The 27,270-nt window shown below is 39.6% G+C and overlaps 1 protein-coding gene across 1 annotated transcript in view; it reads right to left on the bottom strand.

Annotated features, from left to right (window-relative positions):
* Window positions 1-27,270, bottom strand: part of kcnip3a (Kv channel interacting protein 3a, calsenilin) — a 106,436-nt gene that overhangs the window by 65,126 nt on the left and 14,040 nt on the right. The window contains exon 2 of the mRNA XM_036578263.1: window positions 7,789-7,963. Coding sequence (XP_036434156.1) covers window positions 7,789-7,963 — 175 coding nt within the window. The remainder of the gene's footprint in view (window positions 1-7,788; window positions 7,964-27,270) is intronic.

The following is a 27,270-nucleotide window of genomic DNA, read 5'->3' as shown; positions in this document are numbered from 1 at the left end:
ATATAGAACCATCCACAGCACATTCTCCATCAATCAGAACAAACATTTCACAATGCAAATAACCCTTTAATCATGCAAGGGTTGTCTGAGTGTTCAATGTCCTACATAGAACCATTTTCTTTGTTAAACAACCTTTGAAAATTATATATATATATATATATTATATATATATATATATATATATATATATATATATATATATATATAGATAGATAGATAGATAGATATAGATGTGTGTGTGTGTGTGTGTGTGTGTGTGTGTGTTTTCAGGCATTCCTTGTGGACATATTTCAGACTGTTTCTGGTGGATAATGAACGTGAACAACAGTGACATCCTGATGACAACAGATGGCAATGAAGGCTAATGTGGGCTAAAGACATTCACAATCCAAACACAAACCAACCACAACTGAATAACCACAATCATATCACACCGTTTATCACTGTTCTCTGTCTGCTGCGCCAGACACAACTACAATTCAGACTAAACCTCAATAACGTCTGTATAAAAGGCTGCACTGAATGATACTGGCCTTACTATACTACAGTACTGTGCAGAAGTCAGACAGCACCCTTTCATTTATTTAATTTCCAGTCAAAGTTATTCATTTTTCAGTGTCTATATTTACCAGAAACAAACACATATTTAACAGGAAATTACACAGACGCCTCAGCAACTAAGTATATCATAACTAAGTATAGCAATTAGTCTGTCCATTGTTTAGCTTAATTCACAGCTTCAATTCTTTTCACCCTTTAAAGTGTGGTCTTACTGTACTGCATATCTCTAAATGGATACAGCTAGGTTTGTATGTCTAATATCAGCACATAAGATCAATACCATAATGTTGCTGGATGTTTAAGTAGGCTGTTCATTTCATCCTGCTCCTCTCTGTGAAACAGGATATTTGCTATATATGCATTAAGACTGAACACGCTGAAGATCATTTTACATGAATGAGAATGATATAAAGGGCAATACAGTCACATACAGGACTTGTCTGGGTTTAAAACACCCAGTGATATGAGAAGAACAGTTGACATTAGTATCAGCACTGAAAATAGCACTTAAACATGGACTTAAGATTCAGTATTCATATGTTTTTCTTCTGTATCTAATTACTTCAAGCATGACTCCCTTTTCATTTGCTGTTTCCATTATTTTGCCCCCCCCCCACAGTACAAACACAGCTGATGCAGATGAAGCAGATAATCTAAAATTACACAACCTCCCTGACTTCTTCTCTCTGCTCGCGTGTGTTTGTGCACAACTGTCGTTGTTTGTCCCCGAATATCACTCATCCAAATAAATTCATAAATCATAAAGCCATGAAAGTGCGTGCATGCGTGTGTTTGTTTGTTATTGTGTGTCGTTTGTTCATTATGAGCTTTGAGTGTGCGCCATCTGTGCCGTTTTTTGTGAGCTCAGTGAGTCCTTACACAGGGAAAAGCGCACAAACTCAACCTTATGTAGTCTATGTGATGTGCAGGCACAGAATGGAGTGTGTATATACATACATACATACATACATCATCTAAACCGCTTATCCTTCTGGGTCGCGGTGGGGTGCTGGAGCCTATCCCAGCTGTCATTGGGCGAAAGGCAGGATACACCCTGGACAGGTCGCCAGTCCATCACAGGGCAGACAGACAGACATACACAGTCACACACTCACTCACACCTAGGGGCAATTCAGCATGTCCAGTTGGCCTGACTGCATGTTTTTGGACTGTGGGAGGAAACCGGAGTACCCGGAGGAAACCCACGCAGACACGGGGAGAACAGGCAAACTCCAGTGTGTATATATATATATAAATATATATATATATATATATAATTTGAAAATGCCTGTTGCTCTTTATACTGTGTGTAAATTTCATGCAGAATGGATCAAAAGAAACGACTCAAAATTACTTGGAAAAAAGTCTGGTTCCATTGACTTACAGTAAAAGTAAAGTAGGTTTTTTCCTTATATATATATATACATATATATATATATATATATATATATATACATATATACTGTACATATACTATATATATATATATATATATATATATGTATATATATATATATATATATATATATATATATGTGTGTGTGTGTGTGTGTGTGTGTGTATAAAATCAGAACCAGAATCAGTTTTATTGGCCAAGGAATTTGTCTCCAGGTAACAGTGATTCCAGCAGTGCTCACAAACAACAGTGCAATTGCTATGACACAGTGCTTATATACACTCTTATATAGATCTGTAACCCTCAGAGAACCCTCTGCATGATTAAGGGGTTCTTTGCATGGTGAAATGGTTCTTCAGATTATTGGAGAATGTACTGTAGATGGTTCTATATAGAAACATTTTGAAAAGGGTTCTACATAGCACCAAAAGAGTGCTTTTATTGTTATGATGTCAAGCTTAGAAGAAGGCTTTTAGGTGCCATAATGAACCCTTTTCAAAAAGGCTCTATATAGATGCATTTAAAACTCACTGTCCATCAATCTGAAGAACCGCTTCACCATGCAAAGAACAGAAGCTTCAACAGCTGGATATAATTCTTCAGTATTTAGTGTGTCCACCCTTTACCTTTATTACAGGTTCTGCTCGTTTGGGGAAAAATCTCATTTTCTTATATGATTCTAAATGAATACTTATCATTTCTTGTATTACTGTTAAGCTTTATCACCTGTCTGTAAAGCACTTTGAGCCGCCACCGGCATGAAAAGTGCTTTATAAATTAAAAAAAAACATCTCTTTTGAGTGTGTATAACAATAAGACAATAGACATGATCTGCAACTAACACAGTGCTTAAATACAACTACAACAAAGACCAAAAATATTGCGCAGCTTAAATATTGCACAGCTTAAATATTGAGCAGCTTAAATATTGCACAGATTAAATATTGCGCAAAGTCCAAGCATAATTCAAATTTTTAAGTATTATACAAAATCCAAAAAGTATAGGGCAGTTTAAGTATTGCAAGTCCAAAGTACAAAATATTATGTCGTTATTATTGAGTACTGTACAGTATAGTTTGGAGTATGTGGTGTTTGGGGTGTGTATATATATATATATATATATATATATATATCACTGCTGTCAGAACAAAGCTTTGTATCTCCATTTTTGTAATTTTTCAGTTTTTGACATATTTTGGAAATGCCTGTTGGCCTTTACATAGTGTGTAAATTTCATGGTGAATGGACCAAAAGAAACAACCCAAAATTACCGGTTCCGTTGACTTACATTGAAAGTAAAGTATGTTTTTCGAGGTTTTGTTCCGACAGCAGCGAGAAGAAAGCCATTGCCTTGCTTGTAACGAGGGAGGAAACCAGTTTGGTCTCCAAGTAATCAATAATGATCAGTAAGATATTTATAAGATATATACACATACAAAAACTTGCCAGAACATGACATGAAGTCCATCGAGCTATGCTTAATATATCTAATGCTGTATGTCAACATTAATAACAAAAACAGCCAATATTATAACCAGAAAATCATCGTCCTGATAGCTAACTAAAAATGATCTTACTGAATTGCAAAAAGTGGATGGCTTTGCCCCCCGTACCCCCTGCCTTTGCACCCGTAATAACAAACTTCCACAGAAAAAGGCTCTTTTCCTTCACCTACATGAGAAAATCTCTGAGTTGAAGATGTGTTTGTGTTAGCACGGATCCTGCTGAGTTATCGTTAGTGTTAGCTACCCACAGTCATGTTATCTAGCCTTGTAGGTCCACTAAAGTTGCTTTGTAAAGATTATTAATAGTATATGTATCATTTAGAGTCACACTGAATGAAAAACATGCAGGAAAACACTTGAAGTAAAACTATCTAAAGTGTTTATGTGGGTGGCTGAGTGCTTAGGCTAGTCTTCACACTAGACTACACCACGATACTAACATCTCACCACAGCTTGACCATCCAATGAAACAGTCCCTCCACTGATCTACCTAAAACCATATTACCTCCAGGGCCACCAGTGATCAACAGCCAGAAGAAACATCTGCTGAAGCTGAGTAAATCAATAACACTGGCCACAGGTCACGTCCAGAGGGGGCCACAAAGGCTCGATACTCACAGCTAGCCTGATTACTGATGTAGGGCGCTGTCAGAAGAGTTTATGGGTGGAAGATTTATGTTGATTACCTGCATTGATGAGATGAAAGGTCTTTCAGCATTGACTGTTCAATGGGTCGTGTGAAGTAAAGACAGGGAACAAAGAAGAAGCTGCTATCGAGACACATTAAGATATCACAGCAAGTTCCAGCTAAAAGTGCAGAGCCCTGTTTTAGCCATTCAACAAGTAGGAATGAAGATTAAGGTCCAATCCTACTTTCACCCCTCGCCCCTACCACTTAGCCCTATCTGTCTGTTTTGCACATTCACGCCTAGGGGTAGGGTGTCCCAATTTTGTTGAGATAGAGAGGGTAGGGAGAAGTGTTTGGGCTACACGGCCCTCCAAACTGAGGTATTTCAGAGACTCCAAACAGAGTGATATGAGAAAAAAAACAAAGAAAAACTGGCAAGTTGGCTGAACAAGCGACCAAACAAACACACAAATGTGAAAATTTTCTCTGTTAAAAAATTACAATAGCCACTGTATTATCTTAATTTAATGTCTTTTCAATGTATTTTGGTCATTTTCTTCATAACAAGCATAAAAAATCACTAATAGCATTCTAATGTCTCGGTAGCTAGCTAGTTAATTTTCCTGTTCCACCTTAAATAGTACTGACGCATGAAGCACCAGAATGTAACTGCTGCACCATTTAAGGTGGAACAAGAAAATTTGAACAAGAACCTGTTGAATATCTGACTTCAGCTTTGTATCACCAAAGAATTAGCGGTGGGCGATAATAAATAATTGCCCCCCTCTTTAAAAGCATATGACTCCCTAAATGTAACTAAAGCCCAGCAGTGAGGAGCTGAACTTTACCCTCCTCTGCTGTCACTGCAGACTGGCAGGGTCGTCTACAGAGCAGCGCTAGTAGCTGTTAATGAAGTAATGTTCTTTCTTTATTTGACGGGTCCCATTTCATAGGGCAAGATTTCGACCACTAGCCCTTGTAATTTAGCTCCAAGGGGTTAGGGTGACATTCAAAAACAAGGGGTAGGGGTAAAAAGAAGAAATGGGACTAGGGCTACATGGCCCTCCAAATGGAGGTTTTTCAGAGGCACTCCAAGCAGAGTGTTATGAGAAAAAAAAGAAAAACTGGCAAGATGGCGGCATGAGCGACCAAAGAAACCCACAAATGTGAGAATTTCCTCCATTAAAAAAATTATGATAACCATTGCATTATCTCAGTTTAATGTCGTCTCAGTGTGTTACGGTCCTTTTCTTCATCACAAGCATAAAAAATCACTAGTAGTTAGCTGATGTCTCGGTAGCTAGCTAAATTTCCCGTGCCACCTTAAATGGTTTTAATTTAAGGTGGAACAGGAAAATTGGAGCGAGAATCTGAATCTGAATCACTGAAGAATTAGGGGTGGGCGATAATAAATAATTGCCCCCCTCTTTGAAGGCATATGATGCCCTAAATGTAAACTAAAGCCCAGCAGTGAGGAGCTGAACTTTACCCTCCTCTGCTGTCACTGCAGACTGGCAGGGTCGCCTACAGAACAGCACTAGTAGCTGTTAATGAAGTAATGCTCTTTTTATTTGAGGGTCCCGTTTCTTAGAGGAAGATTTCAACCACTACAACTTGTAACTCAGTTCCAAGGGGGATAAAGACACTCAAAAACAAGGGACGGTGTAAAAATGAGAAATGGGTTGGGCCTACATTCACTAAAGATCTAATTTAGATACGTAACATCTATGAAAATAGCTTATTCACGGCTGTCATGGCTTTTTTGCAGCTATGTCATCTCATAAAATGATATCAGCTTCTCAAAATCAGATACTGTCATCGTTGGAAACTCCACAGCGCCCTCATCCACTTCGAACAACTTTTTAAAGCCTCGTTTTTTTTCCGAACTCACAAACTTTCAGGGATTTCCACGCAGTGTCAGAAGCTACAGCAGATACCATAAGTCGTTTGTCAGTATCTGCTTTATCAGCGACAGCCTCGCACCGCTCTGATCTAATCTCTCCTCTGATCACAGGCTGAGTGATCTCTGACGAGCGCTACACACGCCTGGAGGTTTACCTTTAATCCTGCCATTCTGCTCCGCTAATTAAACCAAAAACATGCAAAGTAGAACAATCTGTCTCTTCTCTTCCTTCGTGTTCCCTCCAAAAGCAGCTCCTGCTGACATTTAACTCTAGTCGTCCTCAACTTTCTACACAGACTGCCCCCTCTCCTGAGTTAACACTCAGCCTGTTAAAGCGAATGTTAGGCAAAAAGTCAAATTTACACAGTTTTCCTCTTAACACAGATTAGTTAATCAGCAAAGATGCATTTAGTGGCTGCCGTTTGCTTCTTTACATGCTGTGAGGCTAAAATAGCTAACAAATAACAGAATCTTATACTTCCTAAGACAAAAGTCAGAAAAAAATACCTTTTCTGCATATTTATAGATGACAAGCCTGACATCGTTACAGCAAAACCTCGTATCTCCATTTTTGTCTTTTTTGTCTTTTGCATTTTTCAGTTTTTGAAATCATTTGAAAATGCCTGTTGTCCTTTGCATTGTGTGTAAATTTTGTGGTGAATGGACCAAAAAAACAGCCCAAAATGACTTGGAAAATAGTCTGGTTCCATTGACTTACATTGAAAGTAAAGTATGTTTTTCCTTCTTCTGTAAAGTTATTATTTTGGAGATATACAGGGTGTCCCAAAAAAATTGACATCATTTCATAGTCTAATAACAGCCAATTCTCCCTCAAATGATCTCAAATTTTAGCAAAATGTGTAAAAACTAACCAAGTTTCATTTTTAATGTTTTTTCAGGTTGAAGAATGGTGTTCACTAGAAATGAAAAGGCATTTTGTGTGTTAGAATACTCAAACACAGTCAAACAAGAGTGTGCAGCACGCATTTTTGAGAAAACTCAGTAAAAATGCACCAACTGGAAAGCAGATTTGGACATGGCACAAAAAATTCACAGAGGAAGGCTGTCTGTGCAGGACAAAGGGGTCTGGATGCCCACCAGTATCGGGGGATATCACATTTGTGAAGCTGTGAAATCGGTTATAAAATCTACACCTCTCTGAGTTTCTTGTTCGAATTTTGATCAATAAATCTTGTATTGTTCAACATGAAGGAAACCCATCATGGAAAGGGTTCTTTGAGTGTTCATGGTTCTATGTAGAACAATTTTCTTTACTAAAGAACCCTTGAAGAACCATCATTTTTAAGTGTGTCGTTCACCACATTTTGAGTACTTGCTAAAACCTCAACTCTGTTACTCATTTAAGTCACCGTCAGTAAAGAATGAGACCTTTAAATGGTTAAACACATTTTTCTTACATTCAATGTTATAAAAATAATACAAAATAAGGTTTAATGTTTAAGACTTGAAAGGCTAAACAGCACCTATTAGATGTCAGCTACATTAGCCTCATAGCTTCCGTGCAAAACTAAAGAAGCAAACGTTGGACGCCAAGCATGTCCAGACTGACTGATTCCAATAGGGGTGGCTGTGTAAATCTGCATTCAAACTACTGCTCTAAATCCAACAGTCTAAACAGTAAAGAAACAGCAGGTTGGTAACAGAATCCTGACGGCTCAACTAGATCGCTCTTGCTCAGTGATCACTTCACCATCATTCCCTCTGCAAGTTCTCAGTGCCTCTCCAGCTGCTGCGACCTTCTAAAGTTCTCCCCTTTCCCCGTCCCGCTCCTCACCCTGCTCTTTGGGTCCGGCGCTGGCGATGATCCAACGGACCAGGCAGCACCTCATCAGGGCTTTACGGGTGAATCGAGGCCTCTGCCACTTCCCACTGGCCTTCTGTCTGCCGGGGACTGGGTCCACTCCGTTAGCATCACCCAGCAGACTACCGTCCACTACCTTACCATCCTCCTATGCAGAGAGAGAGAGAGAGAGAGAGAGAGAGAGAGAGAGATACAGAGTTATGAAATGCTACCGGATGTCTGAGACATTGTTTTACGTTAGTTGTGAGATAAAGTTTTGGTCTGAAACTTATGTTTTAAAACCCACTCAGATGTCGGAGGGGTGCATGCAGGGTGTTGTGAGGCAAAATAGCCTCTAAATAAAACTGATTTTTTAGATTTACCACTATTTTTCCATCATTTTCATCACAATTCCATATAAATCTCAGAAGACACGTGTAGGTTCACTGGTGGTTTTGGACAGTAAATAAAATGTCTATATTTGTACTGTAGACATGGTGACCCCTGGTTCCCATCACCACCACTGTAAATAAATTAGAGTCGGTATGTTTCTCTACAATGAACCATTTCACACCACATCACTCTGAATGACTCTGTTTACATTGCAACCACTGAATTATACAGTAATTTTGAAAAACCAGTCGAATCCCCCTTCAAACCAGAGGCAAGGTTTGATCATTTAGTTAAATAAGACCAAAGACTCGGATTAAAGGAGAAGTCCATCAATTCTTTAAAATTCTGTACTTGAGATGTAAACAGATTCATTCAGAGTGGTTTGGTGTGAAATGTTTCATGGTAGAGAAACGTATAGACTCTGATTTCTTTACAATGGTGCTGATGGGAACCAGGGGTCACCATGACTACAACACAAATATAGCCATTTTATTTACTATCCCAAACCACCAGTGAACCTACACGTGCTCCTGAGTTTGTTTTTTGGTGTTTCTTTCAACCAAAATACTTAAAATAGTCGAAAATCTGAAAAAAATCAGTTCAGACTATTTTGCCTCACAACACCCTGCATGTCCCCCTCCACCATGAATGTCTTTTAAAAATGTACGCTTTAGGCCAAATCCTTACCTCAAAACTTTACTAAAACAATGTCTCAGACATCAGGCAGTGAATTCATAATGATTTCATGTAGTAACTTTCTGTGAGGGAGCTTTTAGAGGTGGACGTCTGGTTCCTATCACCACCACTTTGAGCAATTCTGACTGTAGGTTTCTGCAGAACGGAGCGTTTCACACCAATGACTTTGTTGTTAATGTTAATTATGCAGAAATTATGAAAAATTGATGGAGTTCCCCTTTAAAATACACTGAACTTTACATTCAAAAAAAGAGGAGACCTGAAAAGCCAAGAGTAAAAATCCAATTCTGAATGAATCACTGTAATATTAGCATTGCCCTCAGGCTGTTAATTTCTCATAAATGTTACAAAAAAGGGATGATACTGTGTGATAAAATCTTAATATGACAAAATGTTGGACTGTAGGCAGAGGCATCGCTTTTCCTCTGCAGCGATCTGTCGCCTCGTACTACCAGAGAGAGGGTGACTGTTTTCTGCATCGGGCCGAGAATCTAAAATTAGCCGGAGAATATGGAAGAGACGGACCATGAAGCACAGCAGCGGTCACACAGAGCCCTGCACCCCTCCACCGTGACATAACCGCTTATGTCATGTCACTGACAGTCATTCACCATGATAATCATCCATTACATAAGCCAAGGCAAAGTGTTTGATGGCAGACGTGGCAAGAAATGACTTTCTCTGTACAATGATATTCTTACTTTGTGGTCTTTTTGCCAAAACAAATTGTCATATCAACCATTTGAACACTCAAGCTGACGTTTACTTTGCGGGAGCATTTCATGATGAATGAGCCAGTAAAAATGGTCCTAAATGACTTAGATTAAAATCTCATTAAAGAGGATTTTTCAATCAGTTCAGATACCATTTCTCAGATATGGGGCTTCTCGCTACAATGAAACTTTGCATTTAGTGTGTTAATAAATTAATAAACACAGGTGTGAACATACACATAAAAGCAGCAAAACATGAGTAAAAAAATTCAGATATACATCATGCAATACACACAATATGGACAAAAGTATTGGGACACCCCTCGTTATTTCGGAGTTCAGGTCACGCCCCTTGCTAACAGGTGGATAAAATTAATCTCATAGTCTTGCAGCCTCGACAGACAAACACTGGCAGTAGAATGGGTCGTACTGATGAGCTCAGTGACTTTAAACATGGCACTGTCATATGTTTCAGTCATCGTTTGTGAATTTTCTGTCCTGCTAGATCTGCCCCTGCCAACTGTAAGTGCTATTACTGTGAAATGGAGGGGGCTATGAACAACAACACAAAGGAGTAGACCACGCAAACTCACAGAGTGGGGCTGCCGAGTGCTGAAGCGCAGTGTTAAATCACTCACTAAACAGCTCCAAATTGCCTCTGGAAGCAACATCAAAAAAGGACTCTGAATTTTATCAGCTCAGTCAGATTCAGACTGAATTTTATCAGCTCAGTCAGATTCAGACTGAATTTTATCAGCTCAGTCAGATTCAGACTGAATTTTATCAGATTCAGACTGAATTTTATCAGCTCAGTCAGATTCAGACTGAATTTTGTCAGATTCAGACTGAATTTTATCAGATTCAGACTGAATTTTATCAGCTCAGTCAGATTCAGACAGAATTTTGTTGGCTACAGTCGAGTTCAGAGAGAATTTCGCTGTGCTACAATCAAATGTGGATTCTAAACTTTGTAGGTCGTTGTGGGTCGAGTCGGTTGGATTTGTAAAGAATGCTTTCTTACATTAGAGTTTTCATCAATATTCTGGAGGCGGTGCCACCAGGCCCTGCTGTACAGAGGGTGAATTTCAGCTCAGTGTGTAAAATGAGTGGTGAACTTTTTTGGGGTAGAAAAAGAGAATGGAGTGCGGAGAAATGGGTCAGACTACAGAACACTGCTGAATCATTCAGGATGTGCAGGAACAAACAGAGAGAAATGACCAAACTTAGAGGGGAAAGGGCAGTGTCTATTACAGCAGAGAGAGAGAGAGAGAGAGAGAGAGAGAGAGAGAGAGAGAGAGAGAGAGGGAGAGAGAGAGGGAGAGAGAGAGAGAGAGGGAGAGAGAGAGAGAGAGAGGAGAGAGGGGAGAGAGAGAGAGAGAGAGAGAGGGAGAGAGACAAAGAGAGAGACAGAGAGAGAGAGAGAGAGATGGGACAAGAGAGGAGCAGACAGACAGAGAGAGGGAAGGGAGAGAGAATGGAGAGAAAGAGAAAGAAAAGAGGGAGAAAGAGAGGGTCACAAAAAATAGAGATATAGAGAAACAGAATGAGAGACAATGAGTCAGTGAGGCAGAAAGAGAGAGAGAAGAAAAAGAGGCAGAGAGAAGAAAGAGAGCAGAAAATAGACACAGGAAGAGGAAGAGAGCAAGATTTAAAGGGACAGAGAGAGAGAAAAAAGATAAAAAGGCATAAAGGCAGACAGAGTAAAATAAAGAGGGAGAGAAGCAAGAAAGAGAGAAAGAAAAGCATGAAAAATAAAGAGAGTCAGACAGAGATGCAGAGAGAGAGAGAGTCAGGGAGAGAGAAATAGAGGTGAACAGAGAGTCAGAGATATAAAAAGGTGGATAGAAAAAGAGCAGCACAGAGAGAGATAAAGAAAGAAAGAGGCAGAAAGAGAGACAGAGAGAGAAAGAAAGAGAGTCAGAGGGAGAGAGATAGAGTCAGGGAGAGAAAGAGAGACACAGAGAGAGAGAGAGAGAGAGAGAGAGAGAGAGAGAGAGAGAGTCAGGGAGAGAGAAAGAGAGACAGACAGAGAGAGAGAAAGAGCCAGATCGGTAGAAAGGAGGATACAAAAAAAAAGAGAGGCAGGGAGAGAAAAAGACAGAGAGAAAGAAAGAGAGGCAGAAGGAAAGAGCTTTAGGGAGAGAGAGAAAGAAAGGCAGAGAGAGCAAGAGCCTGAGAGGTAGAAAGGAGGAATAGAAAAGCAGGCAGAGAGAGAGACAGGGACAGAGAAAGAAAGAGAGTCAGAAATGGAGAGATAGAGTCAGGGAGAGAGAAAGAGAGGCAGAGAGAGGCAGGGAGAGAGAGAGAGAGAGGCAGGTAAGTGCCTTGAATGTCAAACCAGGCCGAAAGCGTTAATAAATCAAATGGAGACGTGAACGTTCTCCAGCTCTTCATCCTGAGTGACTGACTCAGATCCAGTGTTTGGAGTTCATTCTTCAGCTACTCAGTGTGTGTGTGTGTGTGTGTGTGTGTGTGTTTGTGTGTGTGTGTGTGTGTGTACACACTCATAAAAGAGTCAGAGTGAACCTGCCAGCCACTTTGAAAGCAGGACAGTGTGTGTTGACTGGAGGAATCCCCCCGCTGCCTCACTTCCACAGCCAGACCCTTCCACAGTCTTTCATAGCAGCGCTCAATTATTCAGAGACTGACTCTATAAAAAACACATCAATAAAAGATCGGACAGAGAGAGAGAGAGAGAGAGAGAGAGAGAGACACAGAGAGACTCTTTTTCCACCGGCACACAAAAGCGCTGCAGGTAGACGCTGCAGTGTGTTCTTTCCCCCGCAAGTCGACCAGCGAACAAAACCCTCACAAAGCTTTCCTGAGAGGAGCTTTACGGAGATAAACACCCACATCGATTCAGCTCCGAGGGAGAGGCGGCAACAAACCCAGCAAATGCCAACCAGCGGCAGTGCAGTCGAGTCAGTGCACAAGCGTCTGGAAAAACGGGCCTGAGCGGCAGACGAGAGAGAACAGCTGTCTGGAGAAAAACGGAGGAAAAGTGTTGAGTCGCTCTTAGATCTGTAAAAATATCCATTCATTGTGACGCATCAATGAGTGTGTTTACATGCGCTCAATAATCCGATCACAATCAGATTTCTGCAGTTATCTGATTATTCAAACGGTCGTGTAAACAGCACACTGATTTCTTAGATCGAAGTAAGGGCTAGAAATCTAAGAAATCTGATAAAGAGAGCTGGATTTTAGCTCAGTAATCAGATTTCTCAGTGCATGTGAACTCTTACTCTGATTTCTTTCAGATTTCTCAATCTGAGCATGTGCGAAAACAGACGGCGGTACCGGAAATAAGTGAGCAGTGTTGCCGCGAGCCGCAGCAAAACACATTTGAAGCGATGCTGAAACCAAATACATGTTTGACGAAATTAAGGATGTAACTATTCTTCATCTTCTAGATGATGTATGTTCATATTTTCAGGTAAAGTGGTGCTAAGTGAAAAAAAAACTGCGGCATTAAGTTTTTAACTTTTACGTCACGTCTTCTTCTGTGAGTTTATTGGCTGGTTGCAAAGCAGAAATCCAATTACTGTCTGACTCATGTAGACCTGAAGTTTCACGTTATCTGATTACTCTAGTGTATGTAAACACATGGATCAGATTACCGACAAAATCTGATTTTCTGCAGTTATCAGATTATTAAGTGTACGTAAACACTCAATCTAAAGGTGTCGACTGCATGGATTCTTAAATGTTAGAATCCATTATAATAGATTATAATGAGATCCAATAAAGGAGGTGCTCATTTTTCATTTTTTTGAAGTGCAAATCTTAAACTTTCCATTAGGGGTGGGCAATATGGTGGTATTTTACACTTTCAGGAAGAAAAGGTCCAAACTGTCCCTGGCGTGGTCCCCTCAAGGGTACGTCTTCAGTACCTTTAAAGAAAAATTTTAATTGAAAATTGAAATCATGTTTTTTTTAAGTTATATTGACTCCAAATACCGTGTTTTGACTCCAGGCTTTTTATTTTATTGCTCTGTTTTAAAGCGTTAAGTTATGAAAAGGTACAAATACACATCTTTCCTCTGAGAAAAGCCCATTTAAGGTGCACAGTTGGACTTTAAAACCACTGCTGTACCTTTGAGTGCACATTCACATTGTTTGTACCTGCAGTTAGAACCTTTTTATCTGACTGTGTAAGTATATTATGGATGTTGTAGAACTTAAAGAACACCGTTTGTTGTGTTACAGAGAGCGCAAATAGATTTATATAAGTAAGTAGGTTTAGTGCAGTTTGTGAAATACTGAACAAAAATCATTGTTTTCACAGTTTTTTAAAAGTATTTTTTAAATGTGACACTAATACCTGATATCATTCTACTGAGTTGGCTCAAAGTCAGTTCAAAACCCATTTCAGACTTTTAACTGACTTGGACTTTAGACTACAGTTCTTTTGTCTTTGAGAGACGCTGTACTTTTATAATGTTCATTTTATTAAAAACAATTGAACATTCCATTGTGTCACTATCAAACAGTCATAACTAGTCATAATAGCTATAACTCATCATAATATTCACTGTGCAGGCTAGTGTTTTTGAGTTCTGCTCAAGAGTAGCTTAAAATGTCACTACTGAAAGATTTCGTAAAGTTTACGTTAATGACATTTTAATCTAATTTTGAGCAGAACTCAAAAAGCCAGTACATGAGTAGCAAACACAGCTTTGAACAGCTGAACACACATAAAATCATCATGTTTTTACTTAAAATGCTCAAAAATTGACCTAATTGCAGAAAATGTTTCGGTACTGACAATTCTTAACGTTCCACACTGATTTTTTGAAACACATTTGCTTCCAAACAATGGGATGTAACTGCTCACCATGTGGTCATGAGGGATAGCGATGCAGTCTCACTTCCAGCTCTAAAATGCAGAGGTGGGGCTAAAATAACATTAAAACTCTTTGTGTTTCAGTAGAGACATCAAAATGTGGGACAGCATTTTTTAAATAAAGTTTCTTCATTTAAAAATTAAATTCTTGATAAATTAAAATCGTTCAACTTCTGTTTTAAAGTAATTTTCAACATCTTTTGAAAACAACATTAAAAAAAGTAAATTTTATTATATAAGTGTGAATATAGGGGTGAGGGTTTGGGACAGACACCCCCCAATAGAAATTACCCTATAAATAGCTTTTTTTATATGTAGCTTATTACTCTCTCAGTTAATGTCTGGGGTTTAAGTAGATCATAACATAATCCTTGTAAATACTGAAGGTCTAAAAACTTGTTTTTTTTATGTGTTGTTTTCTGTGGGACCACAGTTTGAACTGCACTGTAAAAAATGGCTCATCATATCAACCTAAAAAATTATTTCATGTGGTAACAAGAAAATTAACTGGTTTTATTCAATGAACGATTCTTTCAATTAAAGACATTTTTTGAGTTGAATAAAACTAGTTCAATTGCTTGTGACCACATAAAGTAATTTTTTTAAGTTGATCTGACGAGCCATTTTTTACAGTGTAATTCAGTAGAATTGTCCATAATCAGTCTTAAAGGCACAGTAACCAAAAGAGCCTATCCACTTTTAAAGGGCCCCTATCAGGGAAAACTGGAAAACACTCAAAATTTCAAAATACATCATTCAGTCCTGATATGGAAACTAAGCTGCAAAACAGCCCATTTCAGATTCATTGTTTCTGTGTTGTCACAAGAACCAACTCATGTACAGTTTAGCCCCACCCACTCACACTGAAGTTATAAGGAGTGTTTCAGCTCTGTATTTGAACGAGGCGGCCAATCAGAACAGCAGCCATTTCTCTCAAATCAGTCTTAAAGGGGCAGCAACAAAAACAGCCTGACTAATTGTGTGGAATAAAGACAGGATGAAAAATGGTCATGTTAAAATGAATGGTGGTGTTATTGGAGCATAAAACCACAACAAATACAAGTGGACCTCAGGGGGAAAAGGCAAATGTGGCATATTGGACACTTTAAAGGGGAACTCCACCGATTTAGCAAAATTACTTAATCATTCAAAGGTTTAGATGTAAACGAAATCATTTGGAGAGGTTCGGTGTGAAAAGAGCCTTTCTAGAGAAACTTACAGAGTCAGAATTGTTCACCATTGTGGCACTAGGAACCAGACTATAATACAAATATCTCTATTTTATCTGCTATTAAAAATGACCAGTGAGCTTAAATGTGTTCTTATAAGTTTGTATAAGTCATGCTAAACTTAAAAAATATATGTTTTTGGCTACAATTTTTTTTTCTTACAAAGCCCTGCATGTACCTCTCCACTCTGCACGGCTTTTGGGTTGTTTGGGTTGGCGGTGCTGCGTCACACTCTGTCAGCAAAACTCAGAGCTTATGAGAGTTACGTAATAATAAATGAAGACACTACAGTACAGTGCATTCTTTTTCGGTTCCCGTTACAATGCCAGAAATCCTGAAGTTGTGGCTAATTGTTTTGAAGCTACCCACAAACATTAAAGTCGAACTGCTCTGCAAACTGAACTAAAAACCGACGAAGACCAACTTACTCAAGACAAATGAAAAAATGCAAAGCAGATTTCTTCAAATGCGGCTGCTAAAGAAAACTGCTGTTCCCTCTGTTGTACAGGGTGATTAAAAAAGATTCATCTGATTTCAAAGCGCCATATTTTTACAACTGTGAGGCGCCTAGGAACCAATCACAATCCAATTGTAAGAGGGGGACTCCCTTTAGTCTGCGAGGAGATGTGACCCCTGAGCAGAAAGCGTTCTGCGTTCTCCACTTCAATAAGAGTGAATCCGTCATAACTGTGCAACGGGATTTTCGTCTGCAGTGAAGCTCCAACAGCTCAGAGCATTCGTCGTTGGTTCCACAACACTGGATGATCTCCGAAATCGCACTGAAAGAGCCGTGAGTGCAGCGACACCCGACATGCTCAATCCAGTATGGGATGATTTACTGCATTGATCTGTAATGATTGACAAGTGAAATAAATCATCTTGAAATCGGATGAATCTTTTGAATCACCCTGTATTTCCCACCACAGAAACTGGAATCAAGGTAAGAAACGTTTGTGAGTGAAATAAATTGGTCCTCATTAGCCACCGTGCATAAAGGCCACTTAATAAAATACTCTACCTCACTATCCTTCCTCATAAACTGGTGAGAAGAGTCACAAGTAGGAAACTTAGGAAAGTGATTCTGGAGTAATAGTTTATGTTAAAAATACGTTTTACATTAAAACTTTATAATAAAACTACCACAAAACAATGTCTCAGGTATCAAGCAACACATTCATAACCATTTTGTGTAATAACGTAACAGGACATAGCTTTAAAAGCCGTTAAATGCTTTGGACATCTGGTTCCCAGTACTATGATGGTGAACAATTCTGTAGAAACTCTTTCACACCAAACCACTCCGAATTCACCGAATGAATTCATTTACATCTAAACCACTGAATGATTGAGTAATTTTGCAAAATCTGTGGAGTTTCCCTTTAAGAACAAAATGCATGGTTTAACTGAGGGACCCCCAAAACAGGTGGAAATCACATTTTATAGCTGCTGTGAAAAGGAGATAATCAGTATAGCTAATCCTCAACTCTCATCTCTACTGACCCAACAGCGTCTGACTGACCTGTAGATCGTCAGCTCTGCAGCTTAATCTGAACATTCATACATTCATTCATACATGCATTGCTATGCAGAGGATGTGTGATCAGATCAAACACACACCCACACACACACACACACACAGCTGAACTCCAGCCTGCTCATTGATCAGAGAGTGTGTGAACGCTCTGCAGGCTTCAGGAGGCTCGGAGGATGTGGAGGGAATGTGGAATAGAGCCCCGAGGTAACGAGGGATGAGATGAAAGAGAGGAGCAGAGGAGCACTGTTTGTTTTCCATGAGGGACCAGGACTGAGGGGAGTGAAGTGTAAACGGTCAGATGGCGCGTGCCCACCCCTCCGACGTATAAATAGAAAGAAAGAGAGAATGAAGATAAATATAATATATTACCCTTTAGGGGAAAATTGGTGACAATTAGCATAATTAATGTCGAAAAGAAGAAAAAAGGGCAAGAGAGGACAGAGAGAGATGAAAAAGAAGAGAGGGGGGGCGGAGTGGTAGAACATAAGAAAAGGCTGACAGTGGAAGTGATGGGTGCGGTGCGGGGTTTGGGGAAGATCATATGAAGCGACTTGGCAGGAGGAAAATTTGCATAACTATTTCTGCGAGTGAGTGAGGGGGAATAGGAAAAGAAAAGAGAGAGAGAAAGAGAAAGAAAGAGAGAGAGAGAGCATTACATAATGACCCCATGTGGAAGATAAAAATATCTCATCAAAAGATCCTTTATGTGAGAGACAATGGAGATGCGGTGGTGTAAACATGTAAAGCAGGTTGGGTGCCGTTCATTTCCCTGCATGTTATTTCTGTTTCCTTTGTTTTCAGTATGTGTGAAATGTTAATAAAAGCCATTATACTGATAGCAGTTAAAGCTGTTAGCACTTTTTAAATGTACTAATGGTGCATTGTGTCAGTTTTCAACTTACTAAACCTTATCAATCCTCACTTCCAGTGAAGGGTGATGTAAACTGGGTGACATTTCAGACAATTCTATGCTTCAAACTTTGTGGGAACAGTTTGGGGAAGACCCTTTCCTGTTCCACCATGACTGAGCCCCTGTGCACAAATCTGGGGCCTATAAAGACATGGTTTAACGAAGTTTGGTGCGGAGGAACTCCAGTGGTCTGCACAGAGCCCTGACCTCAACCCCACTGAACACCTTCGGGATGAACTGGAGCGTTTGTTGTGAACCAGGAACCAGCTCTTTTGCTCTGCTATTTTGGAATGGCCACAAATTCCCACAGACACACTCCGAAATCTTGTGGAAAGCCGTCTAAGAAAGAGTGGAGGCTGTTATTTACTGCAAAAAATGGCCTCTCGTCAAGTGAAATGGTCTCAAATCTAGTTGATATGTCTAATATTTCCCATTTTAAAATGGTTGTGCACTTATTATAGGTTATTTATGGTTTTTATATAGGTTGTGCACTTATTTTAGGATATTTTATTAAGTGAAACTATTTCACTATAGTGGCAGATAATTTTGCCGGTTTCAAGCTCATTTCTTACAACAAGCACAATTATCTGCCAATATAGTGAGATAATTATACTTATTAAAATGACCTAAACAAGTAAACAATGTCTAGAAATGTGGTAAATAATCTTAAATTATGCTCAAAATAATCTCAAGAGGACAAATATTAGATTTCTCAACTATACCTAGGATCATTTTACTAGATACCATTTGTTGTAGTGTGGCTGCAAAGTTGGGCCAACTTCATATTAATGCTTATGGTTTTGGAATGGTTTTGGAATTGCACTGCAAAAAAAAATTGTATCTTGTCAAGTAAACTTATTTTAAATCAAGGCAAAAAAATCTAATATTTCTCCTCTTGGGATTGTTTTAAGCATAATTTAAATTATTTACCTTATTTCTAGACATTGTTTACTTGTTTTAAGTCATTTTATTTTGTAAAATTATCTCACTATAATAGCAGATAATGATAATGATAATGCTTGAAACCAGCAAAATTATCTGCCTCTATAGTGAGACAATCTTACTCAATAGAATGACCTAAAACAAGTAAAAGATTTCTAGAAATAAGCTAAATAGTCTTATAATAAGTGCACAACCATCTCAGAATGGGAAATATTAGATGTATCGACTAGATTTAAGATCATTTCATTTGACAAGACACAATTTCTTGCAGTGTATAGGTGTGATGGTGGTGTCCATATACTTTTGGCCACATAGTGTATATACAACATGCTAGAGTCACATTTGATTCAGAAAGAGCCTTAACATGACCTCTCATTCCACACACACACACACATGCCTAACCACACACACTCATCCCACTCAGAGCACACGCTTATTTCATGTAGATGTGTTTAAAAGGACTCAGTGGTGTATAATTAATAGCCGAGTGGCTCACAGGCCCAGAGGAAAATCTGCAGGTTAGACAAGACTGGCTGCCTCCATTAACAGACCTTATACTTAGCACACTCAGCCCTATGCCATTCATTTCTTTCAGAGGGAAAACTAGTTTAGAAATCTTAACATGGGCACAATGCGGACTGAAGAATGATCCGACTTTAGAGGTCTATAAAAGTCAGACGTTGTACTGATAGGAGTCCTTGGGCAAGACTCCTAACGTTATATTCACCTACCACTGCAAAATGATTAAGAGATCATCGGCCAAAAGCCAAAAATGCAAATAATGCGTCTCACCTAATATGCATGGCAATTCCATACAATCAAAGCAGCCCTTTAACTTCACAGTCATTATTTCATTTCAAATATATTGCGCTGGATTACACAGCAAAAACATAAAAAAAAACCCTTCGTAAAACATTTTATATCTTCACACACAAACCAATGCACACACACACAGACCCACACATGCGGCTATGTGCTCCGTAATCTCCACCAGTGTGGCCTGTGACAGGAGAAGCAGCGTAATGAATGAGGAGAGAGGAACACATGTGTATCTGAGTGTGTGTGTGTCCTGGAGAAACGAGAGGAGATCTCTACATTAGATCAGAGTGTGCCTCTTACAATAAAACACCATTAAACACACACAGCGCCCTTATCAAACTTACTGAAGCTCAATGACCGGAAGGAAAAAGAAAGACCCAGGAAAAGCTCACACAGAGTCCCCGGCTGTGTCCCAATTCAGCCACTTGCAAACATTTTTTCAGCTTTTTTGTCTCTAATTTAGCTAGTTTGTTACTTTAGCTAGTTAGTTCGATTTTTAGTTTAGCTACTTTGCTTAGCTACCCTGCTAAAAACAGCAACAAACAGATCACCATGCCCAATGCCAAGTGTTTGCTAGAAGGGCCTAAAGCCCCCCATCGTTGTGCTGTTTGGATCTCTGGGGTGATGGAGCTCCATCCAATACTTTTTGGATGAGTTGTGGCGTCCAGCTCTAGTCCAACACCTGTACCTGTCGCTAATACTCTTGTGGCAATCAAATTCTCACAGCAATGTTCCAACATCTAGTCTAAAGCTTTCCCAAAAGAGTTGAGGCTGGTACTGCAGCAAAGGGGGACAAACTTTGTTAACACCCTTCATTTCAGAAGAAACGCTGGATAAGCAGGTGTCTACAAACCTTTGGACTTGATGGTGTATCAGAGTCTTCACTGAAACAGTTTATGAAAAGAAATATGGCATCTACATGAAAGAGAGAGAGAGGGAGGGAGAGAGAGAGGGAGAGAGAGAGGGAGAGAGAGAGAGAGGGTGGGATGCTGCAGGATAGATCTATTATTCACTATTAGTCACGGGTCGGGTGATATAGCGTACGCTTTGAGATCATAGCTCAGATAATCACAGTCACACATGGACACACTTATTATACCTCACTCTGTCAAAGACACACATGTAGGTACGCCATACACACACACACACACACGCACACACACACACACACGCACACACACACACACACACACACGCACAAAGAAGAAAGGCTGTGATTTAACCATCACACCTGCCTCTTCACTGCCTTTGTGCGCACCCGTCCTAGAAAGACATGAATGATGTGTAAAAGAGCGGAGGGTGGTCGGTGTGGGAGACGAGAGGAATGAAGAGGAATGAGGGGAGGATGGAGAGAGAGAGAGAGAGAGAGAGATCGAACGCATCTGTGAGGGTGAGATAGGCAGAGGCGGGGTGCGTAGGTTCAATTCAATTAAACTTTATTGTCTTTGTATCAGAATAGCATTGAAAAGCTTCCTGACTGGTGCAACACACGATTTACACACCATACTCAAAAAAGTGCAAGAACAGGGTAGACAGATACTGACGTGTCGCACAATGACAAACAGTTACGGCTGGACACTAATGCTGTGTTTATATGTTGGCACTGAAAAACCGTCGTTCAGTGTCTCATAGCGCTACCCGACTGTCCACGGCATGCAGTCATGGAAATGTTGCCATGGTGACAGCATCAATGCCAAAAATGGAGTATTATCAGGGTATGACTGACTTCAGCAGTGTCGATAGTTTATTTCTTCTTATTTATTTATGTCTACTGTCACAATATACACTGCAAAAAATGGTGTCCTGTCAAGTAAAATGATCTTAAATATGGTCAAGAAATCTAGTATTTCTCCTGTTGAGATTGTTGTATCTCACTATATTGGCAGATGATTCAGCTTGTTTAAAGAAATGTGCCAGCAAAACTATCAGCCAGTATAATTAGATGATTTTGCGTAATAATATTACCTAAAACAAGTAGATAATTTCTGGAAATAAGCAAGGTAATCTTTTAAAAAGTGCACAAAGATCTCAAAATGGGAAATGTTAGACATGTCGACTAGGTTTAAGATCAATTCACTTAAAAAGATACCATTTTTCGCAGTGTAAGTGCAGCATTAGTGCAGTACTCTGTAGCAGTACATCGAGTATTATACTGACTACATCGCTGCTGTTTGAACAAAACCTCGTATCTCCATTTTTGTTTTGCATAATTTAAAAACGCCTGTTGCCCTTTACATTGTGTGTAAATTTCATGATCATTGGCCCAAAAGAAATGGCCCAAAATTACTTGGAAAAAAAGTCTGGTTCCATTGACTTACATTGAAAGTAAAGTATGTTTTTTCCTTCTCCTGTAAAGTTACCATTTTGGAGATTGAGGTTTTGCTCTGACAGCAGTGATATGTAAGTATTAAAGGGCCCGTATTGCTGATTTTTTATGTATTTTATCTTTTTCCTGAAGTCCATTTATAATGTTTATGCAGGCCTGGGCAAGAATACATGGAACATCATTATGTAATTAGGAGACATTAAATAAAATGGTGACCAGGCACGCTGGTCTATGCTGTTTTCTCTAGCAGGGTCTTTTGGGTCAGTGTCAAATATGTGAGTGTGAATGCTGAGCAAACCAGAGCTAAAATACAGCAATGTGGTCTGGACCAAAGGAACCAAACTACAAGTATAAATGCTTAAATTTAAACATTATTTCCTTCAACATGTTCCTGCATTTCTAACAAAAGACATGCCTTTTTATGGAGTCACTGGCGGAGGAGCCGAAATTATAATAAACCAAACGGGAGCTTAATTTTGCGTTAAATGTTTCACTGCAAAAAAAATGGTGTCTTGTCAAGTGAAATGATCTTAAATCTATTTAATATGTCTAATATTTCCCATGTTGAGATGGTTGTGCGCTTATTATGTGATTATCTAGCTGATTTCTAGACATGTTTTACTTCTTAACCCTTTAATGTCCTTAGCAAGAAAAAAGCAATTGATTTTTTATGTGGTATTTTTTATTTGTTTGGGGCAATAATAAAAATAATTGGTGTGTTTTTTTCGTTTTTTTTGACCCCACAATTTTCAAAATATTCACGTCTACCAAACGGTCAAGACGTCACTTTGTGGCGTATATAGTGACTCAAAATGTGCTCTACCGAACGGTTGAGCAGAACATGAAGATAACTTTGCTGGTTTCAAGCACATTTCTAAAACAAGCACAATTATCTGCCAATATAGTGAGATAATAAAATGTACTTAATAAAAGTACTTAAAACAAGTAAAAAAGTCTAGAAATGAGGTTAAATAGTCTTAAATCAAGCTTACAACAACCTCAACAGGAGAAATGTTAGATCTATTGACTATATTTAACATAATTTTACTTGACAGGTCACCACTTTTTGCAGTGTTCAACCCACAGGTCAGCAGATTAGGCTACTTGAACTTGACTGAAGCTCCATCCTCCCTACATTAAACGGCCATCTTTTCCCTATATGCCGAACAACAGGGGGTGTGTCATCACAGGATTTTATTAACTTAAACGACATTGTTTCCAGTCTAAACAGTATTCACTGGCCAACAGAAAGCCTGGTATGCATAGTGACCATAAGGCATGGTTGTTGCACATTGCAGTCATGAGGTTGGTTAAAACGTGTTCTGTGCTGATTGGGAGCTGCTCTTGGCGTTCCTGAGGCGCTCTCATAGACACACAGACAGTGAGACACTGATGGGGGCTATTTTTAGTTGAGACCACCCTGGATACACAGTGCTCGGTAGCGGAGGAGGAGGAGAGAGGAGAGATCCCTCAATCAGCTGCAACACCTGCTGCTCTGCTCATCTTCCAAACCATCCACCTCTCATACAGGCTGCATTCTGCTCCCACTGTAAGAGTTAATCTCTCTGTCCTTCCCTCTGTTTATCTCTCCCCCCCCCAACCCCTCCTGATACCTCCATTAACTCCCTCCACCTTCCCTACCAATCTCTCTCCCTGCCAATCTTCTCTTCTTCTGTCCTCCCACGCTCCGTGCCTGATACTCTATCTCTCTCTACCTTTCCCTTTCTCTTTCTGACTCTTTCTCTAACTCTATCTCTCTTCCTTTCTACGCTTTAATTACCTCTCCGTCCTCTCCGCTGGCCTGTCCTCCCTCCGACAAGTTCTCAGATTCCCTCACTCTCCTTCTCAGTTTCTCTCTATCTCTCTCTGTTCCCCCCTTCAGCTGTGTGCTCTCAGAACACCCGGAGCAGTGAGCTTGTTTGGCTTTTTCCTCACAGCCTCTTATATAACCCCTCTGATCTACGAGCCGTCAATCAGCCGTATCACCCCAGCCCAGGACAAACAATAACACGGGAACGCAAAGACGGGCAGCGAACAGCTTTGTTTTCCGAAGCTAGTTTGATATTCATGATGGGGACCCTCCTGAGGCGTGGTGCTTCCAGGCCTGCAGCAATAAACTGTGTGCCGACTCCATATTCATGGAAAACCCAAATTTCCCAGCGTTTTTGCAGTAAAAGAGATCCGGCGAGGGGAAACATTATTCAGTATTCAGACACTTTGGCTTTTAGACCCTATATTTCTGTGAAAATAGTACAAAAACAACATATCAAATGTTGAAACTGAGTAACTTTAATGTTTTTTTGTAAAATATCTGCCCATTTTGAATTTGATGCCAACAACACATTCCAAAAAAGTTGGGATGGGGGCAACAAAAGGTCGGTAAAGTTGTGTAATATTAGAAAAACACCAGATGATGCAGTGAAAATGACACAACTACAACCCCATTTCCAAAAAGGTTGGGACGCTGTGCAAAATGTAAATAAAAACAAAATGCAATGATGTGCAAATCATTTAAACCCTATATTTCATTTAAAATCATACAAAGACAACAAATCAAATGTTGAAACTGAGAAATGTTATTGTTTTTTGAAAAATATCTGCCCATTTTGAATTTGATGCCAACAACACGTTCCAAAAAAGTTAGGACGGGGGCAACAAAAGGCTGGTAAAGTTGTGTAATGCTAAAAAAACAACTGGTGGTTGATTGGCAAAAGGTCAGCAACAGGATTGGGTATAAAAAAGGATTCCAGAGAAACAGTGCAACAGTTCAAGAATAACGTTTCTCATGTAAAATAGCAAAGAATTGGTTATTTCATCATCTACGGTACATAACATTAAAAGATTCAGAGAATCTGGATTAATCTCTGTATGTAAGGGACAAGGCCAAAGAACAGAATTTGCTGGCTGTGATCTTTGGGCCGCCAGGCTGCACTGTGTTAAAAATCACTGCATGGGCTCAGGATCAATTCCAAAAACCACTGTCTGTGAACACAGTTTATTGCTGCATCCACAAATACAAGTTAAAACTCTACCATCCAAGGAAGAAACCATATATACACAGGATCCAGAAACACCGCCACCTTCTCTGGGCCCGAGCTCATTTAGGATGGACTGAGGCAAAGAAGAAAAGTGTTACAGAGTGTTGTTAAAGGTAGAGGTGATAAAGCACAGGGGTAAATATGCTCCTGCCCCAACTTTTTTGAAACGTGTTGCTGGCATCCAATTTAAAATAGTCATATATTTTTCACAAAAAACACAGTTTCTCAGTTTCAACGCTAGATTTGTTGTCTTCGTATAGGGGAGTCAATTAGAATAGAGGTACTTTACAAATGCCAGCACAATAACAATTGTAATGTTTAATTAAACAGGATAAAGAAAGGTGTGTTAAAAGAGTATTCTGGCCGTTTTAGGTATAAAAACACACAAATGTGGACTTTAGGGGAAAATAAGTACAGGAAAACACACAAGTCTTATTAGAGAGTAGTGGCTCTCTAAACTCCTACAAAATTCTTTCCACAAGGCAGTCAATCCCTCACGCCGTCTCACTGTGACAGTCTTGCAGGATTTAGACAAATGAATCTATATGGCAAGCTTCTGAGAGTACAGCTTTACTCCCACCAGGTCTGAAGCGTAGCAGAATCGCGCAGGCTGATTGGATTGAGAGAGGCCATTCTGCCTTAAATCAAGCTTAAATGAGGCTTAAATCAGTGACTGACTGCGGAGTTGGGGTGAAGAGCACCAAAACAATGCTCTGCACTCCCTCAGGTGAAGAGAGAGATGGAGAGAGTGTGAGAGCAGATGAGAGAGAGAGCGGGAGAGAGAGAGAAGAATAAGCTCAGAATAGAAGGACTTCTGACTCCTCTTGGCCTTTCAGGAATTCACTCAGATGTCACGCTGTTTCAAAATCAACTCTCATGAAGCAGCACTATCATCCAAACGTGACTCCTGTCCCTCATGTGCTCTCAGGCCCAGCGACTATATTTCCTCAAGCATTAGCATCACTGCAGTGCAGAAGAATGTCTAGCTAGTCATAAGCCAGGGGTCGGCAACATGCGGCTCCGGATCTGCATGAGTCTCTTATACGGCCCTGTTGTGGCTCCACAGCGGAATTAGATTCTTAGGTAAAAATAAAATAATCCTCCTTTGTAGTAAAATAAAGCTCTGCTGATCGTTCAACACAGTTTTAACAATAAATGGTTTAAAATGTTGGATTTAATGTAGACTATATCTGCTAATTCACCCTTTAACCCTGAAGGGCGCAGACTGCTGGTCACCGTAGCAATGCAGACAACACCTAGCCAGTGCCAGACAAAAAGCAAGACAAAAATCAATAATTTGCAGACAAATGGGCTTATTTGCACTTATAATCACTCCAGCTGTTTTCCTGATACATTAAATCTGCAGCACTAAAAAGTCACGAAGCTGCAGTCAGTTTCTTGTTCGAATTCTCCCGTTCCACCTTAAATGATGCCACAGTTGCATTCTGGCACCTCAGGCACCATTTAAGGTGGAATTGAAGAATTCGCACAAGAAGCTGGCGAATGAGAAGCGACTTCAGCCTTGTAAAAAGTCAAACATTGAGAGACATTTTACAAAAAACTACAAGTTTCCTGCTGGAGATGCGAGAAAAGCAGCTATAGCTGAACTAAAGCTTAAAGCAGAGCAAAGTAAGCCTGCGTTTTCGTTTATATTATATTTTTTAGCCTATACTAGAACATTAGCACATACTGAGGCATATTTACAGCCAAGATGGTGAAATGGACATAAAATGTTGTGGTTTTCAAAGTGGTTTGATTTTTGTTGAAAGGACAAAATGGCTCTTCTCAACATTTTGGCTGCGACCCCTGCTGTATGCAAAAGTCTGACTAGCCCCAGTCAAATTACATGTTTTGTTGAATTTCTCTCCAGGGAATAAAGTTAAATATGTCATTTTTCTGCATGTCTTAGTGCACAATTTTAACAAGTTTAACATATTAGAAAAAAAAGGAAACATAAAATATAAAATGTGCCAAAACTTTTGAGCATGGACAGATTTTAAGTGGACTGTGGCGTCTGTTTTAGTGTGTGC

Source organism: Colossoma macropomum, unplaced genomic scaffold (assembly GCF_904425465.1).
Source record: "Colossoma macropomum unplaced genomic scaffold, Colossoma_macropomum, whole genome shotgun sequence".
Classification (NCBI taxonomy): domain Eukaryota; kingdom Metazoa; phylum Chordata; class Actinopteri; order Characiformes; family Serrasalmidae; genus Colossoma; species Colossoma macropomum.
Note: the sequence above shows the minus strand (reverse complement) of the source record. Positions and strands in the feature narration are given on the sequence as shown.